This window comes from Callospermophilus lateralis, chromosome 16, assembly GCF_048772815.1.
Source record: "Callospermophilus lateralis isolate mCalLat2 chromosome 16, mCalLat2.hap1, whole genome shotgun sequence".
In the NCBI taxonomy this organism is placed as follows: Eukaryota; Metazoa; Chordata; class Mammalia; order Rodentia; family Sciuridae; genus Callospermophilus; species Callospermophilus lateralis.
This window is the reverse complement of record NC_135320.1, coordinates 91,491,241-91,507,574: the sequence shown is the minus strand read 5'-3', so window position 1 is coordinate 91,507,574 and position 16,334 is coordinate 91,491,241. Positions and strand designations below refer to the sequence as shown.

Below are 16,334 nucleotides of genomic sequence, written 5' to 3'. Positions count from 1 at the left end.
CCTGCCCAGCCATGCAGCTCCCGTCCCGGGGCGCAGCAGCTCAGCCCTCCCCACCCCTGCAGCTCCCGTCCTGGGGCGCAGCAGCTCAGCCCTCCCCACCCCTGCAACTCCCGTCCCGGGGCGCAGCAGCTCAGCCCTGCCCAGCCCTGTGCTGTCTGCTCACAGACGCTGCCCATCCCAGGTGACCAAGAGTAAACCAGGCCTGTTAGGCACAGGTAGAGTCCACTTTGGCCCTAGAAGGGTGTCCTCCTCGACCAAGGGGTCCACCCCAGCCCACTATGACCATGAAGGGAGAAGGAGACATGCTGCAGCAGGACAATGTCCTGCCATCTTGCTGGCCCCCAGTGGTCAGGATCAGGACCCATGCTTCTCCATCCCAGCACCACGCAGTGGGGGAGAGGGACAGGCCGCACCCCCTGCATGGCTGTCCAGACGGGAGTGCTGCCTGCCTGCTCAGACCACCCACTGCAGAGGGTATCAAACTGAGGTACCCTGTGGGGAGAGAGGGCCAGGAAAACAGGGGGGGCCTGGCAGACTGCCCTCCCACCCCCACCGCACACCTCGACCATGATCTGAAGGCCCCGGGGAGTCATGTCCCGCTGCAGGAGGCCCGCCAGCAAGTCCTCCAGGGCGCGGACCGTGTCCTGATACAGGGGCTGGAAGGAAAGCCAGGACACCGGGCTGCACAGGTGACCCACCACCTCCAGTGGTCTTCCCATTGCCCCATTGGACACATGCACCTGGCAAGAGACACGGCAGTACCTCCTGGCTGCCGCCGTCCTCCCGGTCCGGCTGGGGAACCAGGGCCATGACACTGTGTAGGCAGCCACGGATCATGTCTGCCCGCGCCTGCTCCTCTAGTGCTGGCTCCAAGGAGCTGAACGGGGAGTTAAGGGCCCCATGCAGTCACCCTTGCAGAGGGCCCTCTCCAGCCCAGCGACGCAGAAGTCTCTGGTCCTTCAAGGATGGCAGAGCTGCTGACAGGCGTGGGCTCAGTCCTGTTGGCCGCAAAAGTGGCCACCCCTGGAGATGAGCAGCACTGGGGCGGGCGTTCCTCCAGGACCCAGCCCTGGAGACCCAGCGCGGCCTGCCGACGCACGGCCAGGAAGGATACACCAGGTGGGTGCAGGCGAGCATGGCCTTCTTGCGCAGGGGTGTTCTCAGGGAGTCCAGGGGCTCTGCCCTGATGAATTCCTGGCAAGGCAGCCGCAGGGCTTGGTCATCAGGAGGCGCCCGCCTTCCTCCCCGCTTAGCCTACCCCTCAGGCCACGTGGCGGGCTGGGGCTGTCTGTCCCCACAGAACCCTGTGTTCCGTCCCCAGGCCACATACCTGTGTCCCCCCTCAGTCTTCCCCAGGCCTCGCCCACGCTGCCTGTTGGCCATGCCCCAGCCGGCCCACCTGCTCCCCTGGATCCTGGCTCAGAGCGTGCTCTGCCCCAGCTCACCATCATCTGTGCCACCAGCTCTGCTTTCCTTGAGAAGCAGAAGGAGCTGGCCTGCACGCTGCTGCAGATGGCCTGGCTGACCATGCACAGGCTCTGGACAAGGCATAGCTTCAGGGCTGGGTCCTGCAGGAACACCCGCCCCCAGTGCTGCTCAGCTCCATGGGTGGCCACTTCTGTGGCCAACAGAACTGAGCCCAGCAGCAGAGGCTAGCCCACGCGCTGTCCTTTCCTTTGCAGCCATTGACACGGCCACTCTGGGCCTCAAGGCCCTCCAGGCAGCCTCCTTGTCAGAGAAGCCCCAGGCCCTGAAGTTCAGGTCTCCAGGGCAGACACTGGGCAGTGTGGTCAGACGGGGGTGGGAGCAGAGCTGGTGGGGCCCCCCCTGCAGGCCTCAGAGAGTGAGGAAAACCGTCCTGGGGACAGAGGGCGTGCTCTTCAGGGTGGCCGGCTGCCCCCACCCCACTGGGGTCTGGTCAGGTTAGTGCAGAGACGCCAGAAAGGAGGAGGGTCAGCAAGACCAGGGGGCCTCCAGACCACCTCCTCTGGTTCTGGCTCAGCCCGCCCACGTGCTGCGGGGACCCAGAGATCGCAGCCCTGAAAGCAGCAGGGAGCAGAGCCAAGGGACCTGGTTGTCCCTGGGATGTGGGGACTGCGCCTCAAAGCGGGTGGCCCACCTGTCCTCCGGGCACGTGGCCCGGGGCTGGCCGCTCAGAGGTGACAAAAGCCCAGCCCTCCCGAAGGCAGGAGCTATCCTGGCCCTGACGGGGGGCTGCTCCAAGGGGCCAAGGGCAAGAGAGGGCGATACTCAGAGCCTCCCTCAGGGCACCACCAGGTGGCCGTGAGCTCCGGCCTGGCTCTGCTCCTGCAGCAGCCCAGCCCGGCCCGGCCCAGCCCAAGGAGAGACAGGAAAGCCCAGGCCACCCCCGAGTCCTCACACTGTACCTTGGTTTCTACCTTTATTCCCAGAACCTGACAACAGAAAGTGAGACCAAGTAAGACACAAGACGGTGTCAGTGACCAGCCCCCAGGGGCTGCGGCGCCCACCTTGGTGCTGAAGCACTGGAACATGTTGCGGAGGACCTCCGACTCCACCTTGGCCAGCACCAGCTCGTGAGGGGCCCGCGCGGCCACATGCCCGTAACAGAGGATCAGCGCGCTCTTCACCTTCTCCAGCTCCTGCTCGCCCCGATCCTGGCGGGCGGAGAAGCAGGAGGTCAGCACGCGCCTCTCATTCTCCCACGCAGAGTCTTCAATGCAGACTCTATTTCTAAATCCCTCGGTTCTCGCAGAGGAAGGGCCAGGGCCAGCCAGTGACACCAGAGGAATAACTCGGTGCTACCTGGGGACAGCAGGAGGACAGGCCAGCTGGCCAACATGGGCCCACTGGGAAGGAGGCACAGAGGAAGGGTTGGGGTAGTGGTGCCCAGGGGAAGGACCAGCAGCAGGAGAGTGGGGGAGCCCCGCTGCCGGAGGTAGCAGAGTCTGAGGCCCTGCTCTGGCCCCAGCAGCTGCAGACCAGTCCTCTGTCCTGGAGGCAGTCACTGGACCAAAATGAGGGACAATGGCCAGGTCGCAGACCAGAGTGGGGACTGGGAGGAGGGGACTAGTCCTTCCTTAAATCCAGCCGTGGTTCTGAGCAGCCGCTGCAGGCCAGAAGGGGAGAAGGTTGGCGTGGCCTGCGGGCAGCCCCAGGGCTTCCACACTGCTCCCAGAGGCCCCTCCGCATCACAACTGGCAGAGGGAGGAGCGCCTGTCAGCCCCACGGCTGCAGGACACGGGTGGACTTCCTTCCAAGTCCAAGGACACTGTACCCCACAGCCTCAAACTTGTGAAAAGACAAAGCGCCCTCAGAGGACAGGACCCCTGCCCTCCGCCCCAGACCTCCAAACATACGGTGGCGGCCATACAGGGGAGCCCTCCTGACGGTCCTCCACCCTTACCTTGAAGATGCTGAAGATGCCGCTGGATTTCCTGAGCACATCTGACCTTATGAAGTCCTCCAGCTGGGTCAGAGTGTCCTCAAGGTGGGCAGTGGCACAGATCCCAAAGCAGGAGGCCAGGCCCTGGGATAGACACTCAGTGGTGCTCAGGTCTGGGCAAGGAGGCCCCAGCCCACCCTGCTGCTGGGTGTGGGAAGGGGCACACACACGCCGGGGTGCAGACGGGGCGCCACGCACACACCTGCACCTGGGGACAGGGCTCTGTCCTGGGCGCCCACCTCGTGCTCCGCCTGCTGCTGGTAGCTGGCGGCTCCCAGCAGCTCCTGCAGGCTCTTCCTCACCACCTCCCTGCTCGCAGCCGCCGCCAGCGCGGTACCCAGGCACTTGTACAGGAAGTTCTGAAACAGAGCCACAGGGCTCAGCTGCAGCCGGCTCCCTCACACAGGGAGATGGTGCTGTCCTGCCCAGGGGATGTGGCAGGCCCGAGGACAGAGGGCAGAACCCAGAGTGTCTAGGCAGCAGGAGGTGGGCCTCAGGCTTTCCCCTCTCCCAGGGGGACGCGCCCCAACAGCGACCCGGCACCTTCTCCTGGGGCACCCTGTTGTAACTTGGCAGCTGCTTGCGCATCTCCAGGCTCAGCTGGCAGGTCCATGTGTCGTCAGAGACGACGGCCAGGGTGTCCCGCAGGAACTGCCAACGAGGGAGCCATGAGGGGCGGCTGGGGGGCAGGCAGCGGCCCTGCAGCAGGCGCGGGTGGGGGGGAAGGCCCTCCCTGTGTCCTTGGCTGCTGGGGCAGAGGCCAACTGCCATCCTCAACCAAGATCCCCCTCCCTGTGCCCCTCACCCAGCCACACCACCAAGTGGACAGACAGTGTGGCCCCGGGAAGGCACAGCCCATAGCCTGTCCCCCAGCCCGCCCTGCCCAGGACAGAGAGGCCACTCTCACTCGGCTCCTCCTCTCACCATCAGCAGCTTTTCCTCCCACTCCTGCAGGGACAGTGTCTCCTCAGTGTGCGCTGAAACCACCGGGCACCCCGTCAGCCAGGCTGCCGAGCAGGCCCTCCTCAGCGGCTACCCACACCTCCCAGGCTGCAGCCCTGCGGCCCAGCACCCTATGCCCTGGCTGCAGCCTGTACTGACCCTGCCTTGGACCACAGCCAAGAGGGTCCATCCAGACTCACAAACCCGCACACCCCTGGCCAAGGCGAGGCCGGGCGCTGCTGCCCTCACCCGCTGGTCTCACCCTCCAGGTGCTCCAGCAGCAGAGGAATGGCTGTCTCCCACGGCTGAGCCAGCAAAGGGTGGATGCTCTGACGCATGACCCCCAGGAGGCGCAGCGAGGCGGCCCCACGCCGGTCCCCCAGGTAGGGGTGGGAAGACACAACCTGGGGGGCGTGGGGTGGGAGCGTCCTGAGCAGGGAGCTCCTCGTGACACCTGCCCTGCAGATGTGCTCAGCTGGACGACGCCAGGGCCACAGGGATCTACACAGTGCCGGCTGCCCAACCCGGAAAACAAAGCCTGTGGCCACAGGGGGGGTGGCTCCCCACCAAGAAGGCAGCCCTGGCAGCCATGTGGACAGGGACAGAGATTCAGGGACACAGGAGGCAGGCGCTGGGTTGGGGGTGGGTGGGGGTGCCCGCTGGGGTGCTGGGAGAGCGGCGCTTACCAGCAGTCTGGTGGTCACAGCGTAGGGAGACGGGAGGGTGGCTGGACAAGAGACATGGAGAGAGTCACTCAGGGGGACAGGCACAGGGCGGGGTCCAGTGAAGGTGGGCCTGGGGAGTGCGCACCGTGGGCCTCCAACTGAACCAGGAAGGCATCTGCCCCCGCCTCCTGCCTCTTGAGGGCCAGATGCACCAGGCTCCGACAGAGCGGGGTCAGGGCCTCGGTGAAGGGCACGGGCACCAGGAACTCCATCAGGTAGGGCCAGAGGACCTGGAGCAGAGGCCCCAGAGGCCCGGTCAGTGCCGGGCAGCCAGCACCCAGCAGGGCCGCTCCCTGGGGCTGCCCAGGACTCCCTCTGAGCAGAATTCAGGTGTGGACGTGCCGTCCACTTGTCCTGCTGTAGGTCAGGGGACCCTGAGCACTGCCCTAGGGCAGCCCTGAGCAACGCCCGCTCACCTGTCACCAGGACTGGGGTGGGCAGGTGAGGGCGGGGCCGCAGGGAGAGCCAGGTGAGGGGCAGCCCAGGCAGGGCCTGCTGAGGTGTACACTCACGTCACTCATCCTGTCCACCGTGGTGCTGACCAGGTAGAGGGTGCGGACACTGACGGCCCGCACGCTGTCAGCGGCTGCCAGGTCTTCGCCGTCAGGGCCTGGCTTCTCAGGCTGGGTTGGGTGAAAGGCCAGAGTGTGCGTGAGCCAGGTTGAGGGCACTGCCTCAGGCAGTCCCACAAGGGCCACCTGGCCGGCCTCCTACACCTGGGGACGCCTGCCTCAGCTGCCACAGTCAGGAAGAGGCGCTGGGCTGAAGTCTCCCCAGGCCACCGCGCGAGGGCCAGGCGGCTCAGGCGCTGGGTGCTGCGGTCCTCTGTCTTACGGAGAGGCTCCCACAAGACGACGACTCTGTGCTCCCAGGTGCTCTGAGCCGTCCACTCACTTTGAAACTCCAGACGCAAAATGTGAACAACAGAGAAAGGGCAAATCGGCGCCAGACCCAGGAGCCTCCTGCTACCCTCGTCTTAGGAACCAAAGGCCACATGGAGAAATAGTGATGTGAAGGCCCGAGCAATGCTTCTAAATCACGCTACGAAAACACAGAACTTCCTAGGAAACCCTGTGAGCAACCCTGAAAGTCTGACTGTTAGGCCAGAAGGGACATTTCAACAAACTTGAGGAGCAGAAATCAAGCAGGCCAGACTCACTCTGATAGGCAGTCACACAAGTCACAGCAGCCGTGACATCCACCTGGAGACTTTTAAAGATCACAAAGAAAACACGTGGGTTAAAAAGAAACTAAACCGTCAGAAACGAACACTACAACACAGTATCAGGCCGAGTCCAGGACACGTCTCAGCTGAGACTCACCAAGGAAGGGACCCAGAACCAGAAAGAATCCCAGAAATACTGTGTGAAAGATCCTCGCGGTGGACACAGAGGAACCAACTCAGGAAGGTGACGATGTGGAGGGGAACTACTGGTTGGAAGAAGACGGGGACATATCGAATGAAAAAGGCTAAAAGACCAACGGAGGGACGCACGGTCAGGCAGACGCAGAGCAGCCATAAAACAGCAAGTAAAAATGGGACACAAGGACTGTTGAAAAGGACTAAGCGGAGACCTTCCCTATAGAGGCGAGGTGACAAGGGCCTGTGTGGAGAGGGCCAGGGCTGAGCAGGGTGCCAGGTGTCACAGGGCCAGTGCCCAGGCCCAACAGGCACACTCAGTGGTCACCCCTCCCCTGCCACCCTCCCCACACCGCCTCATCACCCAGACTGCCGCTCCGGGCCCCACTGGACGCCAAACCCTCCCTGTTCCCAGCCCTGCCTGTCCCCGGGGGTGGATGTGGCTCCTAGGGACCTCGGAGGAGTGGGCTCACAGCAGGTGCCCTTGTCAACAGACACCCTCTAGGCCACCCACGGTGCAGGGGGCAAGGGTTTCCTCCCTCTTTAAGGACAAATGGTACTCCACTGTACGGACACCTGTTGTGTCTGTCCACTTACTCTTCCTTGGACACTGGGTTGCTTCCACCTGCGGCCACTGTGAACAGTACTGCCATGACCATAGGTGTATATGAGAATCTCTGAGAAGCTGCTCTCGATTCTCTTATGCATCCCAAACCGCCATGCTGTTTTACATGATGTCCACGGACACCGCCTTCCCTCAGGGCCTGGAGTCCTGGTGCTGCAGCTGGGGAACCTGTCCCTCAGCCGAGGGAGGCACTGCAGTGTCTGCTGGGCTAGGAGAGCACAGGAGGTGTGCCCGTGGGCCGCAGCCCTGCCGGCGTCACAGCCGAGTTCTCCAAGTCCTTCCAGGGAATCAAGCTCACTCCAGAAACAGAGGGAACCAAACAGTGCTGTGGCGATCAAAGAAGGTGACTTCACCAGGTGCAGGGACACATGTCCCTAACCCCAACCACTCAGGAGGCCAAGGCAGGAGGGAGGGCAAGTTTGAAGCCAGCCTGGGCAACTTAGCAAGGCCCTAAGCAACCTATTGAGACCACGTCTCAAGATAAAATGTAAAAAGGGCTGGGAATGGAGCTCAGTGGTTAAGCACCCCAGGTTCAATCCCTGGAACCCCCAAAAGAAGGTGACTTCATAGTTAAAAATGTCCTACAGCCAGGTGTGGTAGTGCACTCCTGTAATCCCAGAAGCTCAGGAGGTGAGGCAGAGGCAGGAGGATCGTGAGTTCAAAGCCAACCTCAGCAATTCAGCCTGGTGCTAAATAATTCAGTGAGACCCGGTCTCTAAATGCAATCCAAAACAGGGCTGGGAACGTGGCTCCCGGGGCAAGGCCCGAGTGTTCAATCTGCTGGGCCCAGTCTTAACAGCAACTGGGAAGAAGGGAGGCTGCAGACCCTTCCAGGAGCCAGGGGAGGAGGGAGCAGGACCAACTAGCCACAGGGGCCTGGGCACGGGAAGGCCTCTCAGGGAAGGCCAGGCTGCGTCCCTGTGGGGAGAGCTCGGCTCCCACCACGGGGCCAGCACTGGACTGCAGGCCCTGACTGATGACGAGGCAGGAGGAAAAGGAGCGGGGAAGCCATCATTTCAAGGAGTCGTGATGTTCCATGTAGAAAACTGCAAAGAATCGACAAAGATGCAAAGCCACAGGATAAAAAGTCAACACCTAAAACCAACCGTCTGCCCATTTCTAACTCCATGCCATCCGAAATCCAACCCAGGAGGCCGAGGCAGGAGGATCCCAAGTCCCAGGCCAGCCTGGGCAACTCTGTGAGAACCTGTCTCAAAAACAGACCAACCAGGGCTGGGGATGTGGCTCAGGCGGTGCGCGCTCGCCTGGCATGTGGGTGGCCGGGGTTCGATCCTCAGCACCACGTACCAACAGAGATGTTGTGTCCGCCGAGAACTAAAAAATTTATTTATTTTGCTCCCTCCTCCCCTGGCTCTCTGTCTCTCTAAAACAAAACAAAACAAAAACAGAACAACCAACAAAAAAAACAGAAGAAGGAGAAAAAAAAAAAGAAGGGATAAAGAAGAAAAGGGAACGAAGAAGAAGAAGTCAAGGTGAAAAGGAAGAAGACACTAAAGTGAGGGACGCAGTGAGCTCAGGCCCAGACCACGGAGTCCAGGACAGAGACTCTGGGTCTCGCCATCTGTAAGATACTAAGGAAAGAAAGGCAAGGATCCGAATGAGCACGGAGACATGATGTCCCCATGCTGGAACTCTCTCCCAAATGTTCTACAGACAGTCCCACTCAGAATCCCACCGTCTGTTCCACAGAGACCAACAGGATGATTCTGAAGTCCACACAGCAAACAAAGCCAGGGTGGCGCCAGAGCACGGCGGGGCAGGGCCAGAGCAAGAGCCGCACGCGGCCTTTGCAGCCAGAAGGCAGCACAGGGCTTGGGAGGCACTGTCACCGCTGGACTGCACCAGTGTCCACACAGCCACCAGGTGTGCAGGGAAAAGAGTTGTCGCCACTCGAGGTGCTGGGACAGCTGGGCGGGCACCTGCAGAAGCCAGCCCAGGCCAGGCCTCACTGTGCAAAGAAGTGCCGTGGCACGGGCCGGGACCTCTCAACACTTCTAGGAAAGAACATGGCAGATCTGTGTGACCTTGAGCTCAGCAAGGGTTTACCAGACAAGACACCAAGAGTATGATCCACAGACAAAAACCAGGTAAACTGGTCTTTAAGAAATTTAAACTTGTAGCTGGGCACAGTGACACATGCCTGTAATCTCAGTGGCTCAGGAGGCTGCGGCAGGAGGATCACAACTTCAAAGCCAGCCTCAGCAACTCAGCAAGGCCCTAAGCAGCTTAGTGAGGTACCCAGGTTTGATCCCTGGTACAAAAAAAAAAAAAAAAAAAAAAAAATTAGACTTCTACTTTTGAAAGACATTATTAAGAATTAAAGGACAGGGCTGGGGCTCAGGGGTAGAGCGCTTGCCTAGCACGTGTGAGGCACTGGGTTTGATTCTCAGCACCACATAAAAATAAATAAAGTCCTTTGACAACTAAGAAGATATTTAAAAAACAAAGAATTAAAAAGACAAGCATGCAACAGACTTCAAGAAAATACTTACAAGCCATAAATCTGAGAAAGGGCTGGCACCCAGAATATACAAACATCTCTTAAAACTCAGTAAGAAAAGAACCCAATTCAAAGAGGAGCACAGGTCTGAGCAGACTGGATCAAAGCAGCAGCACAGCCTTAGGTAACGGAGCCCACGGGAGACGCGGACCGCTCAGCACCCACCGCCCTCAGGAGACAGGTCAACCCAGGGTGAGGCCCACCCCAGCAGGCCCTGCAGAAAGGCTGCCCGAGCCGCTGCAGTGCACACATCATGGGGCTGAGGCAGGAGGGGTTCAGCCTCAGTCTGCCTGGGCAAGGGAGTGAGACCCTGTCTCAAAATAAAAACGCCACTGGGTTTGATTCCCTGTACTGGAAATAAATAAGATAAATACTGCCTGGGCCAGGGGTGTGGCTCCTGCCTAGCATGCATCAGGCCTCAGCTCAATCCTCAGCACTGAAAAAATAGACCTGTCCTGACCCAAAGCCCCAGCACTCGCAGACAGAGAGCAGAACCCCCGCCAGCTCTGGGAGCGCCACACACCTCCTCTTTGGAAAACAGCTCGGAGTTTCTCATGGAGCTCAATGTACATCTCCCCCAGAGCCCCTTGTCCCTCCCTTGTCCCTCCCCCGGTGTTACGGGCTGCATAACACGCTTCAAAGACAAGGGCTCGGGAGAGTCCAGACGGCAGAGCAGAGTCCAGGGCTCAGGTTCCAGTGCTGGGACACAGGTCCTTAGTGAGGTGGTGACATTCAGCACCTGACAGTCTAAATTTTAGAGACTCAGAGATTTGGGTGCATTAAAAAGAAAGAAAGGAGCACACTGGAGCCAAGGAGTGGCAGCAGGGACAGTGGTGCTGGCTCACCTCAGGGGACACATGGCACAGGGTCCTGTGGATCACAAAGGCAGCTTGAGCTCAGCTGACCCAGAGCCTGCACAGCCATCTGGCGTTTGGAAGGTGCAGCTTCTCACCTGGCCGTGGGCAGCTGAGGTGGGGGCCGTCTTGAGGAGGCCACACTGCAGCTTGCTGCCATAGAGCTGGAGACCCCAGCAACCTGTCCCAGCAAGTGCCCAGCGCGTGGCCCAGCAGAACGGGACTCGGGGGGTGTCCACCAAGGGACACAGAGGGGAGCCCAACTCGCTTTCCAACTTGCTTTCCCCTGGACTCTGGTGGCTCATGTGACCAGCCGAAGTGGGTGGGGATCTGGACAGGTGGGTGTGAGTACACATGGGGACGACCCTTCGCTGCCCGCTCTTGTTCCGGGCCTGGTCTTGTCTGTGTGCTTGCTGGCCCCGCACGTGCACACACACGGCTTCCATCTTCCTCATTGCCGCATCTCTGAGCTCTCTGCCTGTCTTTCCGGGGTCAGAGTTTGGGGTTCGTTCCTCTTTCTCTCCTTTCCTCTCCCTCCAATAGCAGATCCCCTGTCCTCTCTTCCTTTGTTGTTTTATTTTTCTTCCCTCCTTTTTTTATAAAAATCACTTTTTCTTTCCTTTCTTTCTTTTTTTTTTTGGTACCGGGGATTGAACTCAGGGCACTCGACCCCTGACCCAAATCCCCGCCCAATGCTGTGCTTTACTGAGAGACAGGGTCGGAGTTTGCGTAGCACTCTGCTGCTGCTGAGGCTGGCTTTGAACTTGTGATCTCCTGCCTCAGCCTCCCGAGCCGCTGGGATGACCCGCTGGGATGACAGGTGTGGGCCACCAGGCCCAGCTGAAATCACTTGTCACATCTCTTTTGCATTCTCTCTGTTCCCATTTTAAACATCCTAAACTTTCTTCTACCTTCCCCACACATTTTCCTTTATCTTAATGAACTATATTTTACCACTGTTTTGGAACTAGTTTCTATAGTTCCTCACCCAACACCACTCATGCTGTCAAGAGTCATTAGCATCAGGGATGGCAGAGTCGACACTTACTGTTTACTTAAATGTTGGAGCCAGTTCTGGGCTATTGATTGTTTTCCTTGTTGGAAGCTGCCGACCCTACGTTCCTGTTTTGTGTTCGTTAGTACTGAGATAGGACAGTGGGTACTGGGAATTTATCATAACACTGTGTATTGTCTGCTTCTGTTGTTTCTGTTTTGTTCCCCCACCCCCTGCTCCGGCCCCCGGTACCAGGAATTGAACCCAGGGACACTTAACCACAGAGTCACATTCTTAGCCTTTTCTTAAAAATTATTTTATTTTGAGACAGGGCCTTGCTAAGTTGCTGAGGCTGGCTTTGAATTTGCCATCCTCCTGCCTCAGCCTCCCGAGCGAGCCACTAAGGTCATGGGCATGGCCACCGGGCCCTGCCTGTCGGTTTTCTGTTTCTCCTTTTCCTGTGAGGTGCTCAGGATCTACTGGAACACTGCAGCCTCACAGGGTGGAGAAGCTGCTGATCAGCTAGACCCAGGCAAGAAAAAGACGAAGCCAGCCTCAGTGGCCCACACCTGTCATCCCAGCGGCTCGGGAGGCTGAGGCAGGAGATCACAAGTTCAAAGCCAGCCTCAGCAACAGCAAAGTGCTACGCAAACTCCAACCCTGTCTCTAAATAAAATACAAAATAGGGCGGGGGATGTGGGTCAGGGGTCGAGTGCCCTGAGTTCAATCCCTGGTACCAAAAAAAAAAAAAAAAAAAAAAGAGAATGGTTGGAATTGAAGAGGGTTGTAGAATGAATAATCTCTTCAGGGAAATAATAACAGAAAAAATCCCAAACCGTGAGGCTGAGACGGACCTCCAGATACAGGACACATTCAAACTCCAAATAGACAAGATCAAAGAAGAGCTTTTCCAAACTCATCATGATTAAAATAAAACAAAAACAGAGACAAGGATAGGACTTCAGGAGAAGAGTGCAGGTCACATCTAAAGGCAGGACGATCAGAGACCCTTCTGACTGTTCAGCACCAACGCTGGAACCCAGGAGGGTGTAGAAAGGTCTGTGTGAGTCCTGAAAGAGACAACTGTCAAGCAAGATTTCTGTCTCCAGCCAAGTCACCCTTCAAGTCCCTGAAGATTAGCAGAAACTAAAAGAATCCACGGTGACTCAGCTGGCACCCCGGGAGGACTCACCCACACAGAAGAAATGGGCCTTGGACTCCAGCGCTCCAGGACAGACCTCGGCTGAAGCACAGCTCAGCGAATGGGAAACAGGACAGGTGAAGGCTAGAGACCAGTCACAAGGGCAGGACTGACAACATCTCCCTGTGATAAGCCTGAATGTGAATCTTCTTGACTCTCCAGTTACAGACGTAGGTCAGCCAGGCCTGGCGGCACACTCGGGAGGCTGAGGCAGGAGGATTGCAAATTTAAAAATAGCCTCAATGACTTAGTGAGACCCTAAGTGACTTAGTAAGACCCTATTGCAAAATGAAAAATAGAAAGGGCTAGGGTGCCATTCAGTGGTAAACTAACCCTGGATTAAATCTCCAGAGCCAAAAAAGAAAAAGACCTAGGCTGGCAGAATGGATTCAAAAAAACAGACCAACTGTCTGTTGTTGGCAAGGACAGCCACAGGCTGAAAGTGAAGGGGTGGAAACTGATCTCCCACGGGAATGGAGCCCTAACCAAGCAGGAGTAGCTGCTCTCACACCTGACCACGCAGACTTCAGCCCAAAGTCAACCAGAAAAGACAAAGACCTAAAGGGACAATCCAACAAGAGGGTTCAACAACCGTGATCGTCTGCATCGCCTTGTGACACCAGCAGACACCCGTTATGACCTGATAAGTCAACTGGGGGACTCAGGCCTCATACAACAGCCGTGGACGGTCTCCACCACCTCTCACCAACACCTAGGCCACCCAGACACCAACTCAGGGACGGCTCCTCAGACCTTAAAAATAAAAATAAAATGGACTTAATAAACGTCCAAAGAATATCTGACCCAACTAGAGCTGAAGGCACTTTTTCCTCAGATGCTCATGGAACCTTTTACAAAACAGACCACATTTTAGGCCACAAAGCCACTCTTAGCAAATGCAAAAACAAACAAACAAAAAGAACCCAATATGATTCTTTGCATCTTATCAGGTCATAATGGAATAAAATGAGACACTATCATGAAAAACCACCGAGATCCTCTAAACACTGGAGATGGATGGTACACTTCAGACGGGGTGAAGAGAATGAGACCGTCGTCCAACACACCTGGTGGCCTCTGGGACCCCAGCGAGCAGTTCTGAGAGGGAAGTCATGGCCATGAAAGTCTCCATAAGAAACCAGAAAGATTCAGAATAAGCCACCAGCAAAGGGTCAGGACTCAGAGAGCTGGTTCTTTGAAAAGGTAAGTAGGTCTGACAGACCCTCATTCAGACTGAACAAAGCAAAACAGAGAAGACACAAATTAATAAAAAAAAGTAATGAAAAACCACCACAGACATCAAAAATCCAGAGGATCATTAGGGGCTATCTTGAAGATCTAGACTCCCATACATTGAAAAAGAGAAGAAACGGATGTATTTATAGACACAGATAGCCTGCCACAATTAAATCAAGGAGACATGGAAAACCTGAACAGACAATAACTAACAATAAGACAGAGGAAGCGATAAAAAACCTTTCAACAACAACAAAGCACCCAGGACCAGATGGATTTTTACCTGAATTCTACCAGAACTTTAAAGAAGAATTAATCCTAATGGTCCCCAAATTATTCCATGAAATACAAAAGGAAGGAACACTTTCTTTGTTTCTCTTTTTTTTAGAATTTTAATATTTATTTTTTAGTTTTCGGCAGACACAACATCTTTATTTGTATGTGGTGCAGAGGATCAAACCCAGGCCGCACGCATGCCAGGCGAGCACGCTACCGCTTGAGCACATCCCCAGCCCAAGGAAGGAACACTTTCAAATTCATTTTATGAAGCCAGTATCACACTCACACCAAAACCACATAAGGACACATCAAGGAAAGGAAACTACAGATTAGCTGAGCACAGTGGGTCATGCCTGTAATCCCAGTGGCTAGGGAGGCTGAAACAAGAGGATTCCAAGTTTAAGGCCAGTTTTGATAATTCAGTAAGGCCCCAAGTAACTTAGTGAGAACCTGTCTCAAAAAAATAAATAAATAGGGCTGAGGTTGTGGCTCAGCAGTAGAGCATTCGCCCAGCATATGCACAGCCTGGGTTTGATCCTCAGCACCACATAGAAATAAATAAATAAATGAATAAAAAAGATATTGTGTTCAACTACAACTAAAAAATAAATATTTAAGTAAATAAACAGAGCTGGGGGACATGGTAAATTGCTCTTGGGTTCAATCCCCAGGAAAGAAAGAGAGAGAGAAAGAAAGAAAGAAAGAGAGAGAGAGAGAAAGAAAGAAAGAGAGAGAGAGAGAGAAAGAAAGAAAGAGTAAAACTACAGACCAATATTTCTGATGACCATAGATGCAAAGAAACCTTAGAATCAGCAAGCTGTGTTGAACATATTAAGAAGGCTGTACACCATGCACAAGGTGGTTTTATTCCAGGGTTGCAAGAATACGGTGCACACCTATAATCCCAGCAGCTCGGGAGGCTGAGGCAGGATGGTCAAGAACTCAGAGCCAACCGCAGCAACTTGGAGAGCCACGGCCTGCCCTTGACAGCACTTGCTTGAAACCTGGAGGGAGACGGGTGTGCACTCTGCCCACTCTGCTTAATACAGCACCGACACTCTAGCCCCAGGCAGGAGAGGAAGGAAAGGGACAGAAACACAAAAGGAAGAGGTCACGCCACCAGTGCTTCAGATGGTGGGTCCTGTACTCAGACCATGCAGAAAGCTCGAGCCGATGAACATGTTCAGCAAAGAACAAGTTACAAAATCAACATACAAAGATCACTAGCTTTCCTCTACACAGATAATGAATCTGCTGAGAAAGAAATCAGGAAAATTATCCCATTCACAAAAACCTAGAACACACACACACACACTCACGTAGGAGTCTGACCCAGGAAGTAAAAGACCTCTACAGAACTACACTGAAGAAAGAAACGGAAGGAGACACAAGAAGATGGGAAGCCCTCTGTGCCACAGACGGGCAGAATTAACCCTGTCCAAATGGCACCTTTCCAAAAGCACATACAGATCAGTGCAATCCCGTCAAAACACCAATGACATTCTTCACAGAACAAGGGGGGAAACAGTCATAAAATTCCTTTAGAAGAATAAAAGACTCAGAGTAGCCAAAGCAATTCTGAGCAATAAGATCCAGGCTAGAGGCATCAAATATCTGACTTCAAATTATACTAAAGAGCTATAGTACAAAAACAGCATGGTACTGGCATAAAAACAGACACACAGAACAAGAGAACAGAAGACACAGACAAACCCACACAGATACCATCATCTGACCCTTCACAAAGGTGCCTAAAACAGATTGGAGACTTTTCTCAAATGGTGCTGATAAAACTGGTCATACATATGTAGAAGAATGAGAATGGATCCCTATTGCTCACCCTGCACAGAAGTCAACTCAAAATGGATCACAGACCTAGGAATCAGACCCCAAACCATGCAACTCCTAGAAGAGAATGTAAGATCAACACACCTGTATAGGTGGATGCAGGCTTGGACTTCCTCAATAGGACTCCTAAAGCTAGAAGGAATACCCAGGATCGATAAATGGGATGGCATCAAATTCAAAAGCTTTTGCTCAGCAAAGGCAACTAGAGCATGAAGAGAGAATCTACAGAATAGGAGAAACCTTGGCTGACTCCTCTTCTGACAGAGAGTTAATATCTAGAATATGTAAAGAACTCAAAAAACCTCACAAGAGAAAAACAGCCCAA

The 16,334-nt window shown here is 55.5% G+C and overlaps 1 protein-coding gene across 5 annotated transcripts in view; it reads right to left on the bottom strand.

Moving 5' to 3' along the window:
* The window catches only part of Mroh1 (maestro heat like repeat family member 1), a 73,393-nt gene that overhangs the window by 15,792 nt on the left and 41,267 nt on the right, over positions 1–16,334 (bottom strand). For 3 of the 5 annotated variants that reach the window (XM_076836096.2, XM_076836098.2, XM_076836101.2), the window contains 14 exons: positions 5,604–5,714; positions 5,177–5,321; positions 5,053–5,093; positions 4,629–4,770; positions 4,349–4,401; positions 3,968–4,075; positions 3,664–3,783; positions 3,386–3,508; positions 2,490–2,636; positions 2,388–2,414; positions 1,446–1,568; positions 1,115–1,194; positions 763–877; positions 561–656 (listed from right to left, as the gene is read on the bottom strand). In XM_076836096.2, coding sequence (XP_076692211.2) covers positions 561–656; positions 763–877; positions 1,115–1,194; positions 1,446–1,568; positions 2,388–2,414; positions 2,490–2,636; positions 3,386–3,508; positions 3,664–3,783; positions 3,968–4,075; positions 4,349–4,401; positions 4,629–4,770; positions 5,053–5,093; positions 5,177–5,321; positions 5,604–5,714 — 1,431 coding nt within the window. The remainder of the gene's footprint in view (positions 1–560; positions 657–762; positions 878–1,114; positions 1,195–1,445; positions 1,569–2,387; positions 2,415–2,489; positions 2,637–3,385; positions 3,509–3,663; positions 3,784–3,967; positions 4,076–4,348; positions 4,402–4,628; positions 4,771–5,052; positions 5,094–5,176; positions 5,322–5,603; positions 5,715–16,334) is intronic. The other 2 variants (XM_076836097.2, XM_076836100.2) reach the window with 1 other exon arrangement.